This window comes from Clarias gariepinus, chromosome 23, assembly GCF_024256425.1.
Source record: "Clarias gariepinus isolate MV-2021 ecotype Netherlands chromosome 23, CGAR_prim_01v2, whole genome shotgun sequence".
NCBI classification, from domain to species: Eukaryota; Metazoa; Chordata; class Actinopteri; order Siluriformes; family Clariidae; genus Clarias; species Clarias gariepinus.
In genome coordinates, this window is record NC_071122.1 from 8,668,322 (window position 1) to 8,687,836 (window position 19,515).

Sequence of the window (19,515 nt, forward strand, 5' to 3'; positions counted from 1 at the left end):
GTGAGTGAATTTGTGCATGTGTGCTCCTGGTTTAGTTGATGTAACTGATTGGGACACCGTAAAGGGTATTGCTTATCTTGTGCTCTAGCTCTCCTGTATAGGCCCTAGGCCCCATGTGACCCCATACAGGATAAGCATTATGGAAAATAAATGAATGGCAAAATTGTTGTGGTATGAGAGGAATTTAACACTTTCAGATCTGCTGTTATTGGAAAAATAATCAGTTTCAGGGTGGTTATAGGACCTATACATCATACCATCCCGCTTTTCCTATAACTGCATTGCCCTTAATTTACCCATCAACTTTGATTCAGCAAAGTGTCTGAAAAGTCCTGAACCAAGGGCAGATCATCTTCATTTACAGTATATAATTTTCTAGAAGTAAAAAATGACCTGTACATAGGATGACAGGAGCGTTCCTGAACTTACGGACACCATGCGTCAACTGTTGAGGAATGTCATGAAAATGAGACTGTCAAGCATTGTGTTGTTGAAAATTTATGCAGGAGAGGCTAGAGAACTAGGGATAGTAGAAAGCAATGTGAAGAGTCTTTTAGAATGGGAGTCACTGATCAAATGATTAGGGAAGGAAGGATTGAATGTTTTTTTTAAGAAAGACTGACTGGAAAGTCAGCTTTAAAGGACAGGGAAGATGAGGTGAGAGAGAGAGAGAGAGAGATCTATAGGCAGTGGTAATGCAACTTACAGAACTCCAACTAAATGCTGAGTGGTACTGGAAGAGTGTTTGGAATTACTACATAAAACAGAAGAGTTAAAGACACAGACCAGCAAGGGATTATATAGAGAAATAAAGGGAGTTTTTTCATTACTGTGTTCTGTTATTCTGCACAAACAAAAGTCCCACCTTGACCATCTTTCATATGAGTTTGCATGTAGTACATTTGAACATAATTAATAGTTTCTTATATCATTATATATTTTTTGTTTGTTTGTTTTTGCTACAGCAGTGATTATTTAATTTTCAGTTACCTCACATTTCAGTAATGAGTTTCATAAATTTATTATTTACATTTATTTATTGACAGTCTAAAATGCAAAAAGAAAGTTGATTTACTCAAATTTAGCGGTGATGAATCCATATGCATGTAGGTCTATTACTAGGGTACTGCAATGCTTTTATTATAATCAGCATAATTTCAACACTAACAATTAAATCACTGATCCTGTATATAGTATATTTCATTTTTGTGACTAGTCTAAATGAAAAATAATCAGATGTCAATGCAGTCTTTATTCACAGTCTTCTGAGTTTTACACTGGGAATTGGGAAGTGATGCTTCTTACTTACTGCCTAATATGGAGTTGCTCACAGACACATACAGGATATGTGCATTATGTGTCTCTAGATACAAGCCATGGGAGGGACAGTGGTTTACACAGTAGCTCAGTAGTTCCTATAATAAAGACTTCTTCCATAAATACTGGTGATTTTACACACGAGGTAACAATAAAACTGAGGAAGTGGTGGCATTAGACAGCTGAGGAAACTACAGCTTTAGTTCTCATTTGCTGTGTCTTCTGCTGCAGTAATGAAGCCTGCTGTGTTTCTCCTGCTAAGCCTCGGGGGAGCCCTAAGCCTCAAAATATGCTCCTTTAACATCAGATCCTTTGGAGAAAGCAAAATCTCCAAACCTGAAGTACTGAAAGTGATACTGGAGGTAAAATTTGCTTTATGTACCTTAATTAATTTGTTAGTACAGAAAAAATGTCTACATTGGGTTATGAATATTGTACTGTACGCTTCATAAATGAACATTTCTGGAATTATATAATGCATTTATATGATTATGCATTAGAAAAATGCAAATGCGGCATTACTATTAAATGTTTTTCATATAAATGTAGCTATTGTCTCTGTTAAAATATGTGCTGTGAATACTAAAAACAATATTTCAAACTACTATATATCCAATCGTCATAGGCTACTTAAACTACTAGCAAATGTTTATGACCTACAAACAGGAAGTTCTGTAAATACTAACATGCATACTGTACTCTTGAGAACTCGAAACATTTTGTTCTTCAAAGTTACCATCGGCGTTTCACTTCCCAAAGTATCACAAGACAATAATTTGCTCTTATATCTCCAAAATGCATGCATGACCTTTGTAAATCCTGCACACTAAAAAACGCTGGGTTGTTTCTTCTACCCAAGCGCTGGGTTGCCTCTGTTGGGTCATTTTTCTGGGTTATTTACAGAGAGTTGGGTAGTTTTTGTGTAACCCAGCTGCTGGGTTGAAGTTTGATTGGCCTCTCCCCCAAAGTTCACCGGTGGATTCAGCGGCTGTCAGTCAGAGCTTCGTGTCTCTCTTCAGCTCCCACACCGCTGATGACGGTTCATTTAAGGGAAAATGACGTTAAATACAAGGTCTGTATACACATGTTCACTCACCTAAGTCACATATGACTGAAAGATTATTACTATATGTAAGATTTACAGTAGTACTGTTACCGTGTTAAGGTTACACTCAAACTTTCAGGCTGGTCTGAGGTAAGATAATTTAGCTGACAATAGCTGCTAGTTAGCCAAAGAACCCCAGCTGTGTATGAAGGAAACGGCTAAGATGTCTGAGCTTTTTATCTTTCTCTGCAGAATGTTTGCAGGGTGACGAAACTGTAACTGTAGTGTTAGCATGACGCTAGCATTTAGTTAGGTTGCTAGCGTTAGCAACCACATTAACATTAGAACTTTATTAATCTCACTGTTTGAGACAATAAAATGCTGGGGTGTTACAAAACACTGACCCTCTCACAAATATACACACCTGCTAACCCTCCCTTTTTTCACTAGCTAGTAATTTACTCCGCGGTCAAAAGTCGCCCGCGTTTCTCCCGAGTTATAACAATATTTTACACCTTTCCCTCTTTGGCAAGTATGCAAATATGACGGCTGCATGTAAGATAACCAGGTAGCCCTCTTTAACCAAAGTTGCTTGTGACTCAGGCTAAATTAACTATCAGTCAGCTGTACAGATAACTACTAGATGGAAGTATTAATATTTGGGTGATTGTAATGTGCCAGTATGACTTCAGATATGACAATGCATCTCCTCGGTAATTAGCTTAAAATCAACGCAGACCACAAGATCAACTAGTCTGAATTAAAAAAAAATTATATATATAATTTTATTTTTGGTAGTAGCTTTCTCCATGTTTTTGTTTCGGGTTACTTATACCCTAGCTTTGTCATTTTTTTTTTTTTAATTTAGTATAAATCCTATTACACACTAAATTAATAGTCTTATTCAGTTTAATCTTTGCTATTCACCAAATTTTTAACTTTCTATCACTTCTTTCTAAGGTTGGCACCAACATGGTGGAATACCTCCAGCAGGCTGAAGTGTCAAGGCCGTACCCCTACTGTACATCCTGACGTTGGAAGATAATGACCAGCGCTGCTCTCAGGCTTGCGTCATTCTGGTGGGACTGACTCTGGAGCAATGCACACTACTTGGGGCGGTTGATGTGTGCTTCAAGGCATTTTATATTTTTGACATTAACTATCCAAAGCAGTGTGCTCCCGTATAGGACTTTTTGTAATGTTGCTATGAAATAGCAAGGCCTACTTGAAAAGTCATAGACAGTGTTTGTATGTTAAAATGAGACCAGGGCTGGATAGTTTTGTTCTGCAGAAAAGATATCTAATGTCACAAAGAGATCCTGCTCTGTAGAAGCTGCCTCAGCCTATTTGTGTTATCACTCCATTCTGCCCTTGTGAGTAATAGTATAGTAATGATGTCGCTGTTGATTATCTGTTCTTGTGCTTTTGAAAAATAAAAGTTTTTTCTATGAACATTTAATAGGATGTTGTTTATTGCATATATGTATGGTTTGCAAAACTTAAGTTTTTTTTGTGTGATAAACCAGTATATCAAAGTAACTTAACTGTTTAATAGACGTGGGTAGTTTTTTTTTTTTTTTACAGATTCACTGTAAAACATGAAAATAATAATAACCTATTTGTGAGGTAGAATTAATTCAACATTCCAGTTAAAATAAACGAACATCTGGGTAGAACATTTGACCAATTTATGTGGTAGAATTAACCCAGCATTATAGTTAAATAAGACCCAGCATTTGGGTTAAATATTTAACCCATTTTGCTGGGTTAAAAAAATTACCCATTTTGCTGGGATAAATTAACCCAGCATGTGGTTAGTCCAATAGTTACCCAGCAGCTGGGTTAAAAACAACCCAGATTGGGTTTTTAACCCAGCATTTTTTAGGGTGTGTTCCCTCTACTGAATTTTTTTGTCCTGCCTGCAATATTTTTCAGCAAACTTAATTCAATCAGCTTCCTAAAATTAATTAAAGGGGAAGAATGAATGTGATACACACAGAAATTTAATCACAAATCATTTAAAACACTCCCGTGTTAATCAAAATGGACTGTTTTCATGTTTTTATTGCACATGCTTTTATATATATATATATATATATATATATATAAATTAGCCTATGTACTGTAGGTTCGAACCCACAGTTTTAATTCCCCATGAGTTGTAGAAAGCCACACTGCATCTGTTGTGAGCAAAGACGCACCATTTAGAGTAAATATTAGTGAATAATAGTGATATTTCCTTGAAAACTGACATCTGTCTTTGGGAACTGTACACACAATCATTCAAAAACACCACTTGCAAATTTCAGGAGTCACTGAACTCACTACACGCCATTTCCATATATTTTGGCCATTAAAAGGGGTTTCTAAGAAGCCAGCATTTCAGACGTGAACCAGGCAGTCCGATCATGGCTCAGATTTTCTAGGAAATCTTTCTACTTTGATGGTGTCCATGCACTAGTCAAACACTGGCATAAGTACATTAGTGTAGCAAGGGATTATATAAAGAAATAAAGGGAGTGTGTATTCTATATAAAGAAATAAGGGAGTGTGTAAATATATGGAAATTCTTGAACGTATTGTTACTGCACAGCTTCAGGATCATCTTCAAAATAACAATCTGTTTGAGCCTTTCCAATCTGGTTTTCACTCTAAACATAGTACTGAAACAGCCTTGTTAAAATCACCAATGATCTCCTTCGTGCAGCTGATTCTGTTCTTTTTTCCATTCTCATTCTCCTTGACCTTAGTGCCGCCTTTGATACCATCTCGCACCCAGTCTTACTCAAGCGTTTGGCCGGCATTGGGGTCACTGGTACTGCCCTAAAATGGTTTACTTCATATCTAAGCGACAGGAAACAATTTGTACAAATGAAAAATATCAAGTCATCTTCATCTCCATTACATCATGGAATTCCTCAAGGCTCAGTGTTAGGTCCTCTTTTGTTTATTATTTACATCCTTCCCCTTGGTAATATTTTCCGGCATTTTGGAATTTGCTTTCACTGTTACGCTGATGACATTCAAATGTACATTTCCACAAAACCTAGTATTTCATCATGCCCCACTGCACTTATTGATTGTTTACAGGCCATTACATCTTGGATGACAAATAACAAACTCAAATTAAATCGCAATAAGAGTGAAGTTCTTCTCATTGGTTCCAATTCTACACTTTCCAAATCCCCACCTATCAGTATATGCACTGAACATTGTCTGGTCCCCGTTTCCTCTCAGGTCAAAAGTTTAGGTGTAATACTGGATTCTACTCTTTCTTTTTTCTCACATATTAACAATACAGTTCGCATAGCTTTTTTTCATTTATGCAATATTTCTACACTCCGCCCATCACTCACTCAGCATTCAACCCAAGTTCTTGTTCATGCCCTTGTTACCTCACGTCTCGACTATTGTAATGCCCTTCTTTTCGGTTTAACCCAGAAGCTTCTTCAACGACTTCAAAATGTCCATAACTGTGCTGCAAGAATCATTACTTGCACAAAATCAACTGAACATATTACACCGATTCTCATTCAACTTCACTGGCTCCCAATAACCCAAAGAATTCAATACAAACTCCTTCTTCTCACCTTTAAGTCACTTTGTAACCTTTCTCCCACATATCTGTCTGATTTGCTTCACCCATACACTCCTTGTCGTGCTCTCCGTTCCTCTTCTTCTGGTCTTTTGTCTATTCCTTCAGTTAAAATGGTTAAAATGGGAGCCAGGGCCTTTAATTACACTGCCCCTAAACTCTGGAACGCACTACCCATTCATATTCGTCAGTTGGATTCTATTAACATTTTTAAATCGCAACTTAAAACTTACCTCTTCAAATCTGCTTATTCATTGTAATTTTATTTATTATTATTATTATTATGGTTTTTTTTTTTTAATTAATTTATTTTTATGTATTGGTGTTTTATTGCATGTGTTTCTGCTGTAAGGTGTCCTTGGGTGTCTTGAAAGGCGCCATCAAATAAAATGTATCATTATTATTATTACTACACAATCAAAGTCCCACATTGACTTGAATGCCCCTTGTAATTTTTTGGGGGCTATTTTTGTTCTATTTTATTTGGTCACTTTTATTTTATTTGGTCACTATTGATACTGTCGATGAATAAATCAAAGATCGAATTTTGCCTATGACTGCTGCAACTGTATGACCCCACTGACCACCATTTTGAAACACCTACGACACTATACCTGCTAGGAGCAAGTCTATTCCATGACCCCATTGACAGCCATGTAGGATTAGGTTTCCCCTTTAAATTTTAAAGTGGACTTTCATGCTTCCTTACAGTTAGTCCTGCACCTAGTGGTCAAAATGGGAACTGCAGCATGCATTTGAGAAGGTACTGTACATCGGAGGAGGGAAACTGTACTGCTACTGTACAACAATTCAGTAGAAAAGGAGCAGTGTAATAATAAGCAATTAATGACATGGTTGCCATGTCCATGTTTAGTTTAAAAAGCTTGCAAGGTCTTGTTTTTTAGCAAATAAATGGACACTGAATATGACTGTATTGTATACTGTATTATTAAACCTACTAATAGTAATATACTTATTATGAAGTAACTATGTGACATCATCCATAACTATAGATCATTACTATTCACAATGCAGACTATCACTCGCTGTGACATCATGCTCATTATGGAAATCAAAGATGCGAAGGGACAGGCGTTTCATCACCTGATGACTCATCTCAACAGGTTTGAATGAACTCATATTATACTGTTGAATATACAGTAATCAAATGTTCACATCAATTTATCTTTCTAGCAGAACATGAGAAGTAACCAATTATAAACAAAAAAAAAAATAAAAAACTAGCATGAAGTGGTAGTCACTGAACAAGTCATTGCATCCACAGGAAGTACAAAGGACAGAAGCCTGAATACGGCTACGTCATCTCTCAGAGACTTGGGCGGAAATCATACAAGGAGCAGTATGCCTTTGTCTACAGGTATCTTCTATTTGGGTTCACACATCAGATATGATTTAGAAAGAAGGATCATGGTGCTTTTAGTATTAAACAACACACATGATTAATGATGTGTTTTACTGAAGGCTGACTATGTTTATTTTCTCTATATGCAGGAAGAAGTTGGTTTCAGTGAAGTCAGTGTATCAGTATCCTGACACACAGCCAGAAGACATCGATGCTTTCGCCAGAGAACCTTTTGTTGTGTGGTTTTCATCACCTACTACAGGTAAAACAAACCCTGGATATAATAAACCCTGTTTAATAACCAATGCGTGGGACTTTACAGAACAAAGGAGTTAGCTAGTCAGACGCAACATTAAAAATAACATCAAACAGTAACTTCCATACTTCTCATTTCAAACAGCTGCTCCATGATTCAGCATTATGAGAAAAGGACAAATAGTCAACAGGTAGCAATATTACCGCCTTCAAATGTGATACGCTCTGTAGTTACATACCCTGCACAAATGTAGTGAAGTAGAAAGTATAGATATTTGTTGTAGGCTGTAGTGGAGTAAAAGTAAAGTGAATCTACCGATAAAACTATTAAGTAAATTACATACTGTATATGTGAAAACTTTACTTAAGAATAGTCACAAAGTAAATGCCACTTACAACCATTGCTATTCACTGCATTATTTTTTCACATGCAAAACCAGCAATAGGCATAATAAGGAGATGATACTTGCCCCAGACAAGCCCAATACAAAGGTTTTAATTGTAGAATTTGGAACTGTTTTGCTTTCTAATTAGTGCACTATTCTCATATAATGCTGACTAGTGATTAAAATAGGGTCAACCACTAGTTTTGCATGCAATGTCAAAGTCATATTCCTGAACCGTATAGTCAACTATTTGATCCTTTGCGGGTTCAGTGACATACAGCATCTAACTAACAGTAACATTGATTTAAACTATTAAGAATTTGAATGGCCGTAAATGTGGCAACATTTTTTTTTTATTACAGAGATCAAGGATTTCGTCATTATACCCATTCATACACCTCCAGAGGCAGCAGTTAAAGAAATAGACGAGCTGTATGATGTTCACCAAAATGTCTCTCAACACTGGCAATCACAGGTTAAGTACACAATCAGTGATTTATTATAAATTTCTTGAACACCACTAAGCTCTTAAATCGTCATACTTGATTAGTCGATTACTCGACAAGATACATATTTACAGGTTTGTTTTATTCCACTGCAGGGATACTTTATCATGTCTATAGTAACAACAGGTTCAAAAGGGCTTGTATAAGCATTGATTTTCTATATTAACATATGGCTGATTGATATATGATATATGTTGGTGGTAGACTGTAGAGGTCACAAAGGATAAAGCTGTAATAGGAGAAGTGTTCCTCTGAACAAATGTAACCAATGTAACTGATCTTGTCACACACAAGGTCTCTGATTACGTTCCTGTTTTGCTTCTGTCCTCCTACATGGCCTTTCTTTTCAACAGAATTTCATCATTATTGGGGACTTCAATGCTGCCTGTGGCTACGTCCCTAAGAAGGAATGGCGTAACATTCGCCTGCGCTCAGACACCAGTTTTGTTTGGCTAACGGACGATAAATTGGACACTTCAGTGAAAGAATCCACGAAATGTGCTTACGACAGGTCAGGAATTAAAAAAGACATTGAAGCGGATATTATAATGTCATAATACAGTATGGCTTTAAATCAAAATAGACAATTCTGTTAATATTCTTATATTAGGGCATCATTAGATCTATTATTTAAAAACATTCTTTATTAATATAAAAACATTAATTAAAAACTTTTTTTTATTTGATGTCACTTTTCTCATGACCCATATCATGCAAAATGCTACAAAGTTGCAAAAGTGAGAGGATTCTTTAATAAGTAATAATGATTATTAATAATGATTTAATTGTTAATTCAGTATTCAGTTTACAATGTAATACTACAACTATTAGTAATAATATAAAGGATGAGTTGAACAAAACCATCCTTTTTATTCTGCATTCATGCAAATATAATTCACAAGTGCGTTTTGCTACAATTTTGCAAGTGTCAAGATTCTTTTAGAAGTTTTAGTTAAATCTAACTCACAATTTGTTGCAGTTTTAATAAAAAAAGAAATTAAGCATGCATCCAACATTAACAATAAATTATCTGTTTATCATCATCCTATCTCATAAAGTGAATAAATGAATAAAATAAAGCAAGGTACATTTTTCTCATGAAAAACTAATAAAACATGACTCATAATAATACTTTAAAATAAAAGTTAACTAACACAACCTAAACAAGTATGCTAACTGTTTTAAATAGATGTACAGTATTTGAAGTTCATTACCTGGTGTGTTTTAAAAACATGCTACATTTTGACAGGGTCGTTCTTCACGGAAAGACAATAATCCAAGCAGTCAAACCGGAGACAGTAGAAGTGTATGACTTCAAACAGGCGTTTGGACTCACTGAACAAGAGGTACAGAAATATATCCAAACACAAACCTGTATGTCCTTTTAAGATACTTATAAGTACATCAAGGGAATACATGAGGCTCTGGTACTGATCCTGGACAGATACCTAATGCATGTTGTGCTTTTCAGAAACAAATTTCTTTGATTGTTCAAATTTTTTTTTTTTTTTTTTTTTACAAAAATTTAAAACCTGTCACATTTACATATAGATGCATTTAATATTCTGGGATTGACCAGTCTTTGGAAATTGATTTGTTACTTCCTGCTGAAGCTGAAACACTAGGACAGTAAAAACACAGTGAAACAAATGAAATTACTTTTTTCATGTTCCTGGGCAGAAAATCTTATTTCCAGAGTTATTTTTTGCTTCAGCATCAGGAATGTTGTAGAACATATGATAAATTGAAATAACTTCAGAATGGTGTAGAACTTATGGGAATTTTCAAAAACCTTTTTGAATACTTAAGAAATCTCTAAAATGAGAGAAAAATTTTAAGTATTTTCAAAGATTTTCAAAGTGAACACACCAACCTATGTTTAACTACTGTACAGGTGCAAGCCTCAAAAAAACTACTCACTTCTGAACATTTTTGTTAAAGAAATGAAATCGCCTGCTATTACATATAAAATAGGTTAGTTTCATTATCCATTACAGAAAAGCTAAGTTTAAAGTGAAGAAGGGCTATTTTCTAAGAACACATAATTCTTTTGATTGTGTAAAGCTGCTTTGTGACAATGATGACAATTGTTAAAAGTGCTATAGAAATAAAATTTAATTGAATACTATCAATAAACTAAATGTGTTACATAGTGTAATTGCAATTATTCTTGCTAGATTATTTTTTTTCTCTTTCCTTTTCCTAGGCCTTGGCCGTGAGCGACCATTTTCCTCTGTGCATTACTGTAAATGCAGCTCCAAAAAAAGGTTGAAATAATTTATTTCTGGACCTTGCATTCTTAAAAAAAAAAAAAAAAAAATCTTGTCTTGCACAATAAAGTAACTGAAAACTAATCAAGTGTCACTCAAACTCAAAAGTGTCACTGTTTGTTAAGGGAAACAATACTAACTGGTGGTGTTTTCTCCCCCCAAGAAGCCAACCTCAGGCCTTTTATTTCGATTGAGATAGTTAATTATAAACTAACCCGATCCAGGGTTTGTTTTGTGGTTACTAGGAAATAGTTTGTTGAAGTTTTTTTCACCTTTCACCTCCCATGAGTTTAATCCTCTACTTGATGGCATGTGAATTAAAGATAAAATGTCATTAAAGAGAACTTGAATAATACACAACTTCTTAAATTACTGTTTCTTTTATTGTAATTTGGATAATTTAACATTTTGCAGCATAACAATTCTAAGTCATTTCTGTGGTGATATTTTTCATGGAGGGATCCGGTCTACCCAAGGTGATCGGTTGCAGAGGGAATATTAAAAATTCCGTTCCTGGCATAGAAAGTACTCCTGACAACCGCTGATTTTCCATTAATTGGTGATTTGTAATCATTTTCATAATCACCTGTAAACAAAGTTAAGTAAATGTAACAATCCTGCAAATAAAATAGGCTTTTTAAAAAGGAAAACAAATGCATTCATCTTAATACCACAAACGAAACAAAAGCAAACTCAAAGACTTCATTACCTAATCTCCATCCATATTCCCATGAAGATAACAGCGGGTAGTAAAACCTTTCTTCAGGCATCTTCTGCATGCGTCTTTTCAGGTACTGGCTACATCCTTTGCCCTCTTTTGATAACCCATTATAAAAAATCTCTTTGGATCGAGGACTGATTGGTCTCATCAGAGGAACTTGACTGGAAGGCTGTAGCACTGGAGCTTCCTTCTTCTTCTCTGGAGCTCTTACTACTGGAGGAAGAGTGACTTTGGGGGCAGTCGTCAGATTTGCGGTCTTGGATTTGCGTGGAGCAAATCTGAATGGATGATCTTTGCCATACTTCATCTTCCAGTTGAAGCGTGTGTACGCCTCCTTCACAATCAGCTCCCGGTAGCTGTTTTGCTCCTGAGTTGTCAGTAAAGTCCTCATCCTCAGACTGGAGTTAATGTGAACTGGCCTGAGTCTCTCAGTCTGGTTAAAGGGAAACCTAAGAGCAGTTTGTCACTAGGGCTTTGCGTGTGGTCACCCAATCAGAGGCCTGATCTTCAGCGGGAGAGGGTAAACTGAGAACGCACAGAACTGCTGCAACAACAACAAAAAAAGTACTGACAGAAAAACAAAGGTGAGCCATGCTGACAAGTAATAATCTTAGAAATCTAAGCAATTTTATCCAAAATATATATCAATATATAAATCTTAATATAAGATTAAGCTTATATCTAGATGGATTTTTCCAATTTTGTTCTTGTTCTATTGGCACAACAATTTTATTGCCAGAACTTTTTTTTTTTTTTTGCTTAAATAATAACATTAATAAATTATATTAGCATTATTAAATGCTTAAACCTGGCAAAATAATCTGCCAGTACAATAAAAAATTGCCTTAAAAATAGAATAATGTGTCAAAAAATGAGCTATTTAATCTTATAATTGACTGGATATAATCTAATGAGGGATGTTCAAGTAAAACCGGGACATGTAAATTAAGTGTAAAAGCAATTAAGATGCACAAAAGACTTTTGTACAGTTAAGAGACAGATACTAACTGTTGATTTGCTCTTCTATCTACCAGAGACCACGTTTCAGTCTGTGCTGCTAGCGTGGGTTTAATAGTCAATAATATACAAATATTAATCTATAAATAATATTTGTTCGTCAAACTGAGCCTTGTGATAAAATGTCTCATGAACAAAGGCGTAAAACTGACATTTACAGAAGACCTTAAGCATAATATGTGATAAGACTCTTACGATTAGTTAATGCGATGCATCTCTTCCGCAAGTCGTCGAAGCTGTTTGCTGATTTTCATGAACTGAAACTCTTTTTGGAAACTGTGTGAACTGTACAGTAGGTCAAATTGCATCCAACTGTGGGAACTGGACACACGGTACAGTCCTGACCTCGTACCAAGCCATTACTACATGTTTGGAGCATTAAAGGACTTCCTGGGAGGTCAGTGTTTTGGATGTGAAACAGGCAGTTCGATCATGGCTCTGGCGTACTGAGAAAACTTCCTACCTTGATGGTATGCAAGCACTAGTGAAATGCTGGAATAATGCATTAGTGAAGCAAGGGATTATATAAAGAAATAAAGATTGGATTAAACTTTGTCATTGTGCAAAGTACAGTACATGTACAAAGCCAAAGAAATGCAGTTAGCATCTGAACAGAAGTGCATAAGTGGCCTATTTACTGTACAATAAATAATGTATTATAACAAACAGAAGATATACAGTAAGATGCAATATAGACAGAAAGTCACAGTGCAGTGGTGCATTAGTTAAGATCATGATCAGCTGTTGAATGCGGTAACTGCCACAGAGAAAAAAACAAAACAAAAACTATTTTTCAGTCTGTTGCTGGTTCTGAAGCACCTGTAGTGCCTGTATCCTGGAGCACAGGTGGCTTCTCAAAAAGTACAGACGCTGTTGTGCCTTCCTAACCAGGAAAAAAGAGTTCAGGGACCGGGTAAGTCAGCGAATTGTCAGCTAGGCTAAAATTCACAATGACCTCTTGGCGGTGTCATCTGCAAACTGGTATGGGTCCAGAGTGAGGTGTCTGCTCACCTGGTAATGGCTCCGCTTTGAGCATGGGCTCTATGTTCCCTTTTTTAAAAACAATCGCTGGTTGGAGGTGCCTCACTGGGTGGTCTCAGGTCAGTGATGGCCTGACGGGAGTTTTTACTCTCATTGCTGTGTTCTGTTATTCTGCACAATCAAAAGCACAGTTTGACCCCTCGTATAGTACGTTATGTTTTTTGCCCCTAAATTTCTAACCATACATATTTCTTGTTTGTCTTGCAGGTCAGTTTGCTACTTTGAAGCCATTACTTCTAGAAATAAGCAAAACTATCAGCAAAGCTTAAATCACAAGCTTAAAAGTAATGTCTATAATAGGTTAATTAGTTTATAATAAAAATGCTACAATTCAATCATCACATGCTACAGTAAATTGTCATTTTTTTGCAGTTCAGCAAGAATATAGCCATTTTCTTTGCACAAAGATGTTGAATAAAGAGTTAGAGAAGTGACAGGGGGGAAACATGTTTGAGGAGCCACTTGTTCTGGACATCTTTCTGTCATTTGCAAATGCAGTTCACAGAGTAGCCCAAATGATGGCAGTGGCATTCTTTAAAGATCACAGTCTGTTCAGTCCAGGCTTAAAAAATGGTGCAGGAACCAAAAAAAAAATCTTAATACCCCAAAATGAGAGGAAGCGAAAACTACTCCCGATTAAAGTGGATCGGAAAATACTGTAGCACACGTCAGCCAGGAAGCACATTACATGTAATTGAGATCTGCTTGAATGGAAGGTTTGTGCTGCGCATGGCAACTTAAATTACAACTGCATAGTGGGAGTCGCAGGGAAACGGGCTCATGGCACAGGACGGACAAAGGCGCCTATATTTAGCCTAGCACGATCTAAAATCTCTAGCATCAGAGTTCCTGTCAAGCATAGAGGAAAAGTTTAAGCTAAAAGAGATTAATTAGCAAAGACTTGAAAATACAGTACACACTCATGCTGGCCTGAAGTATATTCTTAAAAATATTCATTTATGGAAAAGCCAGAAAGAGGGGTCAAAGTGCTTTTTCATTTGCAGCTGCTAATAATCCACACATTCACCACATGGCAACAACAGAGTCGCCTAGTGTGAGAAAATGGTCCTGAGGAGACCCAGTAATTAATTTTATGCCACAAGACACATCCATATTTTTCATTTTAAACCTTTATTCCAGTTTGTTTTAAATTTCCAAATGTACATCATTTCACATTAAGGCACCCTGGACTACGAGTAAGATAATAGCATAGCCCTACCTGCTTTTAAAACATTAAGGAAGAAAAATACTTTAATACCTTATCAAAAGTAGTTAGATAAGCAAATACCAGTATACATCAAAATAACGTTTTACTGTAAATCGGTATCTGTAACTGCTAGGACGTGTATTTTTCGAATACTCCGATCTTGTGTATGAATATCAGACGGAATACTGCGTGCCTTGGTGGAGTGTACATTCCAACTGAAAGTCTTTGTAAAAACAGGTGCTAAAAGTACTTGATACAAATGCTGCAATTTCAAGAACACAAAGGAAATTTTTTTTTTAAATGCATTCTTCATGCACTTTCTAATCACTTTCCTGTTCATCCCCAGCTACTGGATTAAACTCAATACAGTTTGGATATGATTATAACACATCTACTGTTTAATCGAATGAATTACTGATTACAGAAGCATGGCAAGTCTGTTGAAGTGGTTCTAATCGATAACTTGAGCAACTCTGAAGCCTCGTTTTGATTCGTGAACATGTAAACAGTCCCAGTAGTCCAGGTTACGCAGCAGGTACGAGAATCAAAAATGACAGTAATGGAAAAAACGATGTGAGTCGAACAGACAAAACAGCATCAGTAGTTAATAAAATTTCAAATGACTACAGACTATTCAAACAGACACCTGAATCCAACCTGTGTCTGCAAATCTGCTTTTTTTGCACACTGGAGGTCCTCGAGAAATTCATCAGTGGTGGGAAAAAAAAAAAGGTTATGCAACAGCCCACAGATCACAGGTATAAAATACAAAATCGAGTGCAAGTTTGTCATCTTGTGATACGTGGGCGTGATGAAGTGTTAGACGGATTGGCTGTTTCCTATTGCTCCCATGGTGGTTTAGTTTGCGTTAGATTTAAGGCACAGAGATCTGGAACGGTGAGCCTGGGATGTGTTCCTCGCCCCACTTCACCGCTAGAATGTAGTTTCCGCGCTCCTTCAGGACATAGCTGACGTTGTACTGCATGCTTCCCATGTGCTTCACCATGATCTCCTCGCACGGGGTCTGAGGTCCAAGAACTCCTACCAGAAGCATGTTTTTACCTAACACACAAAAGAATACACAATTTAGATTTACTTTAGGATTCAAGGCTACTTCAAATGTAATGCATATCCGGAGTTTCTGTAATGATGATCAAAAATCTTCAAGATGAAAAATGCAAAGTGTAGTCTCATAAGTTATCCTACAGTAGTGTTTATGTCAACCTCTTTCAGAAGGTGGTCAGTTCATGTGTGAAAATGATTCCTCATGTTCCCAGAACCACTCTTTCACAATCTGAGTCCCGTGCCATCAGGGAAGAAAAACTCTTAGATGTAGATGTGATACCCTGGTCATTCAGTACATTCAGGTCGTCAGCTGACTTCATTTTATTGCCACATAACGTTGCTGAGTCGAGACCTGACCACCTGAAGCAACCCCAGGTCACAACACTGGCTCCAGAGCCTTGAACAGTGGCACTATGCATGATGGGTGCATCACTTCATGTCCTTTCTTTCTCACCCTGACACACAGGCTCAATCTGAACTCGACAGACCACATGACCTTTTTCTATTTCCCCAGAGTCAAATCTTTGTGCTTCCTAGCAAATGTAAGCTTTTTTCTGATCAACAAATAGTTTCTTTATGGAGACACAGCTGTTTTGTCCCAATCCTGTGAGTTCTATTAAACATTGCATTATAAAAACAGACAGTGGAAATCAGAGCTATGTTTAATAGAACTCCACTGTCTGTTTTTATAATGCAATGTGGTGTCAGCCAGGTGTCATTTATGATTTTTTCCCCCATTTATTTCCAACCACCATTTATTCTGTGAAGTTGTCAGCTCAGCACTATCATTCCAGGTTTTAATGATGTGATTGACAGTTCTTAACTCAATTCATTAAAATGTTTGCTTTGCTTGATGCATGCTGTCTTTTTTTCAGCCAAGTAGTGTACAATGTGATGTATAATCACTCATGACTTATCTAATCAGATTATTATAGATTGAATGTTTGCTTTAATAACTCACACCCATCAAATTATAATCAGACTATTAGGAATTTTCCTGTTGATTTTTCTATTCAGTTCTGCTTTGTTACAGGTTGGAGTTACATTTTAACATCATGGAATTCTCTATTTGTTTTGGAGATAAACCATAAATGAGGTAGATTTCCTTGCTTCTCTAGGCTTAAAAGTAGATTAAATTTAACATTTATGAGAAAAGATAAACGAAAAGCACAAAATCAATGGCCAGATCAAATGATATTTCAGACAAATGAAAGCTTTCTAAGAATCCAAAACAACATTCTGCTTCTGAGCAATCTGCCCCATAGTGCAGAGCATTTCGCATCAATTATTCAACATGGATTGACAAGAAAAGATATTTGACACAAAGAGTCACGTGGAGTCAAAGTGTCTTTGCTGCTCACCCGCTTTGCTGCAGTCCACAGAGAAGCTGGCTTTCTGGCCCACGTAGGCCTTGCTGAGACCTAAGCCTCGACTGGTCACTTTGCTGGCATCAGAAGCAGCCCTGGGCATGGCGTTAAAGGAGCTGGCACTTGTCGCCCTGACTGCGGAATCCACCATCAGTGTGGAGGTCTCACTGGCATTGGTTACATTCACAAGCCGGGGACCTGAAGAGGAAGCAATTTGATGCACACTTCAGAAAAAACTTACAGTGTACATCTAAAATTGCACTAGACAGGGGCGTAGACTCTGATTGACTGTGGTGAAACCCAGACAAAAACTGTAGAACATCCTAAACTGTTTAATGACCACAAGACAAATCAAGCCTTACAAAGCAGTACTGTGGTTCTATTTTAAGGTCTCACTGGGACTCCAGTACTGAGAAGCAAAAGTGGGAAATGGAGAGAAATAAAATATAACCATAATAAAAAGAGATTTATTTTATATGCATATAGAATGATGCTCACTCCAAATTTGCTTGCATGTTACTAGTCTGAATCAGACCAGCTGGAATTATCGTCTTATCATCAGTAATAAAATAGCGATGCGCATCTGTGAAACCCTGAGCATGTCTAATCTCGATTCTTCTCCTTACCCGTGACTTTGGCCTTGAAAGGACTGCCTGGGATGTGGTTCGGGCCGCCGTATTTGATGCTGACCAGGTAATTTCCAGGAGCCATGGGTGTGTAGTGCACTCTATAGCCCTCGGGACACTCCTGGCACTCGAGTTTCACTTTTGAAGGTCCTTCAACCGTCACGGCCAAGGAGCCTGGTCCTGCTTTGCTGGTGTTGATGGTGAACTCCGATTGGTTGCCTGGGTGAAGTATATGAGCAGCAATTCAGCACTATAATAATCATACTAGTAATAATAGGTATGGCATGAAAACTTTTACAACCACGGTTTCCTTAGCCAGACAAAACCAGACTTACATAAACATGATAAACAGTAATAAAAAAGTGTAAATTCTAAGAAAGAGAAAAGTGTAAATCCTAAGGAAGAGGAAAACTTGGCACAGAATTATTCCTCCACGGTCTTATTCCTGAGCAATGAAAGCCATATCTCTAAGCCTTTATTTCCACAGCTATGCTTATGGATATAAACATTAACAGGAGAATAATGATTCCCTTGTGGAGCTTGGACACTAACACGTAAACCATTACAGTGTATAAATCGAACCCTGAACATAAAGAGTTATAGAAGGATGCTTCTCAGCCAGTAGAGGCTTCTCCTGTGACTACAATTAGATTTAAGTACATAAGCGTAATACACAATAATGCATTAGGCTCTAGTTTTCCTTACCCAGTGTGCTAACTAATGAATTTATGGACGTCAACCTCTGACTATAAATTAAATGTTGCCATCATAACACTTTTGGGGGAAAAATACAAAGAAAAGCATAATAACCAAACTTGAATTCTTTTCCTTTCATCCTTGCGAAAAAATGTGAAAATAAAATGAATACCAGCTATACTACATTTTAAAGATGGGAGGGGAAAAAAATCTATTCAGTTATGTTTTGCAATTCCTTTCTTTTTTTTTAGATTCATTTTTATATGTGTATATTTTTATATGTGGTAAAATGTTGCCATTCCACTATAATCCTCCTGGTGGTGCCCTATTAACTGTCCACACGGTACAGCTTCCTGATCAAATAATTTGTTTAGAATTATAACAAAATCTATTAAAAATTTTTTTTATATCAAACCAGGATATTTATAAAATCACAATACTTACAGAATCGTAAAACAAACCAAATCAGCACCTAGGTACCTTGATAATATCGTATTGGGAGTTCCCTGGTGATTCACAGTCCTACAAAATTTACATAAGGGATGCATACACTTGTATGATGTAATGGATCAGAGTTGATCCGTGATCCGGACGGATCATATCGCACGTGCAGCATGCACGTATACTGCAAATAAATTGCAAAATGTTATCATCGTGGAAATTTACAGACTGTGTATTGGTTTTATATTTGGGCCTCCTGAGTGAAAAACTCAATAATTAATTCTACTTTTTCTTACTCAAACTGTCCCCATCACATGCTTTGTGCAGCCCAGGGTTGCCAGATCACTTAAAACAAAACAGGCCAAACATCTGTACAAGAACTGACACGGTAACTTACTTTTTTATGCATGTACTTAGCTCCACTAACATCACCTTCATTTTTATAAACAGGATAATTAGGATTTTAATTATTATTGTTTAAACAAACGAAGGTACTGACCTTATTCCTATGACAAGGAATGTTTCTATGCCCCCACATATGTGTCCACATTAAATAATGTACGAAAAAATCCTCATATTACAAAATAATTCACCAAA

The 19,515-nt window shown here is 36.6% G+C and overlaps 3 protein-coding genes across 5 annotated transcripts in view; 1 reads left to right on the top strand and 2 right to left on the bottom strand.

The window, feature by feature from the left end:
- Window positions 1-1,439: 1,439 nt before the first annotated feature.
- Window positions 1,440-10,821, top strand: LOC128510983 (deoxyribonuclease gamma-like). Its single transcript, XM_053483569.1, has 8 exons — window positions 1,440-1,679; window positions 6,993-7,081; window positions 7,243-7,335; window positions 7,470-7,582; window positions 8,324-8,436; window positions 8,821-8,978; window positions 9,717-9,813; window positions 10,674-10,821. Exons 1-8 carry the CDS (start codon window positions 1,551-1,553, stop codon window positions 10,737-10,739), a joined length of 858 nt encoding a protein of 285 aa, XP_053339544.1. The 5' UTR covers window positions 1,440-1,550; the 3' UTR covers window positions 10,740-10,821.
- Window positions 10,822-11,204: 383 nt separating this feature from the next.
- LOC128510984 (protein ATP6V1FNB) lies at window positions 11,205-12,697 on the bottom strand. Of its 2 annotated transcripts, XM_053483571.1 has the most exons (3): window positions 12,671-12,697; window positions 11,447-12,002; window positions 11,205-11,323 (listed from the first exon to the last, which is right to left on the bottom strand). In XM_053483571.1, the coding sequence occupies exons 2-3, from the start codon at window positions 11,847-11,849 to the stop codon at window positions 11,205-11,207; spliced, it is 522 nt and encodes a 173-aa protein (XP_053339546.1). In that variant the 5' UTR covers window positions 11,850-12,002; window positions 12,671-12,697. The 2 variants fall into 2 exon arrangements, with proteins under 2 accessions (XP_053339546.1, XP_053339545.1); XM_053483570.1 differs by lacking the exon at window positions 12,671-12,697 and having other exon boundaries at window positions 11,447-12,109.
- Window positions 12,698-14,634: 1,937 nt separating this feature from the next.
- Window positions 14,635-19,515, bottom strand: part of LOC128510931 (filamin-B) — a 71,722-nt gene continuing 66,841 nt past the window's right edge. For both annotated transcript variants that reach the window (XM_053483469.1, XM_053483468.1), the window contains 3 exons: window positions 17,782-18,000; window positions 17,150-17,353; window positions 14,635-15,785 (listed from right to left, as the gene is read on the bottom strand). In XM_053483469.1, the coding sequence (XP_053339444.1) occupies window positions 15,598-15,785; window positions 17,150-17,353; window positions 17,782-18,000 (611 nt within the window). In that variant the 3' untranslated portion in view covers window positions 14,635-15,597. The remainder of the gene's footprint in view (window positions 15,786-17,149; window positions 17,354-17,781; window positions 18,001-19,515) is intronic.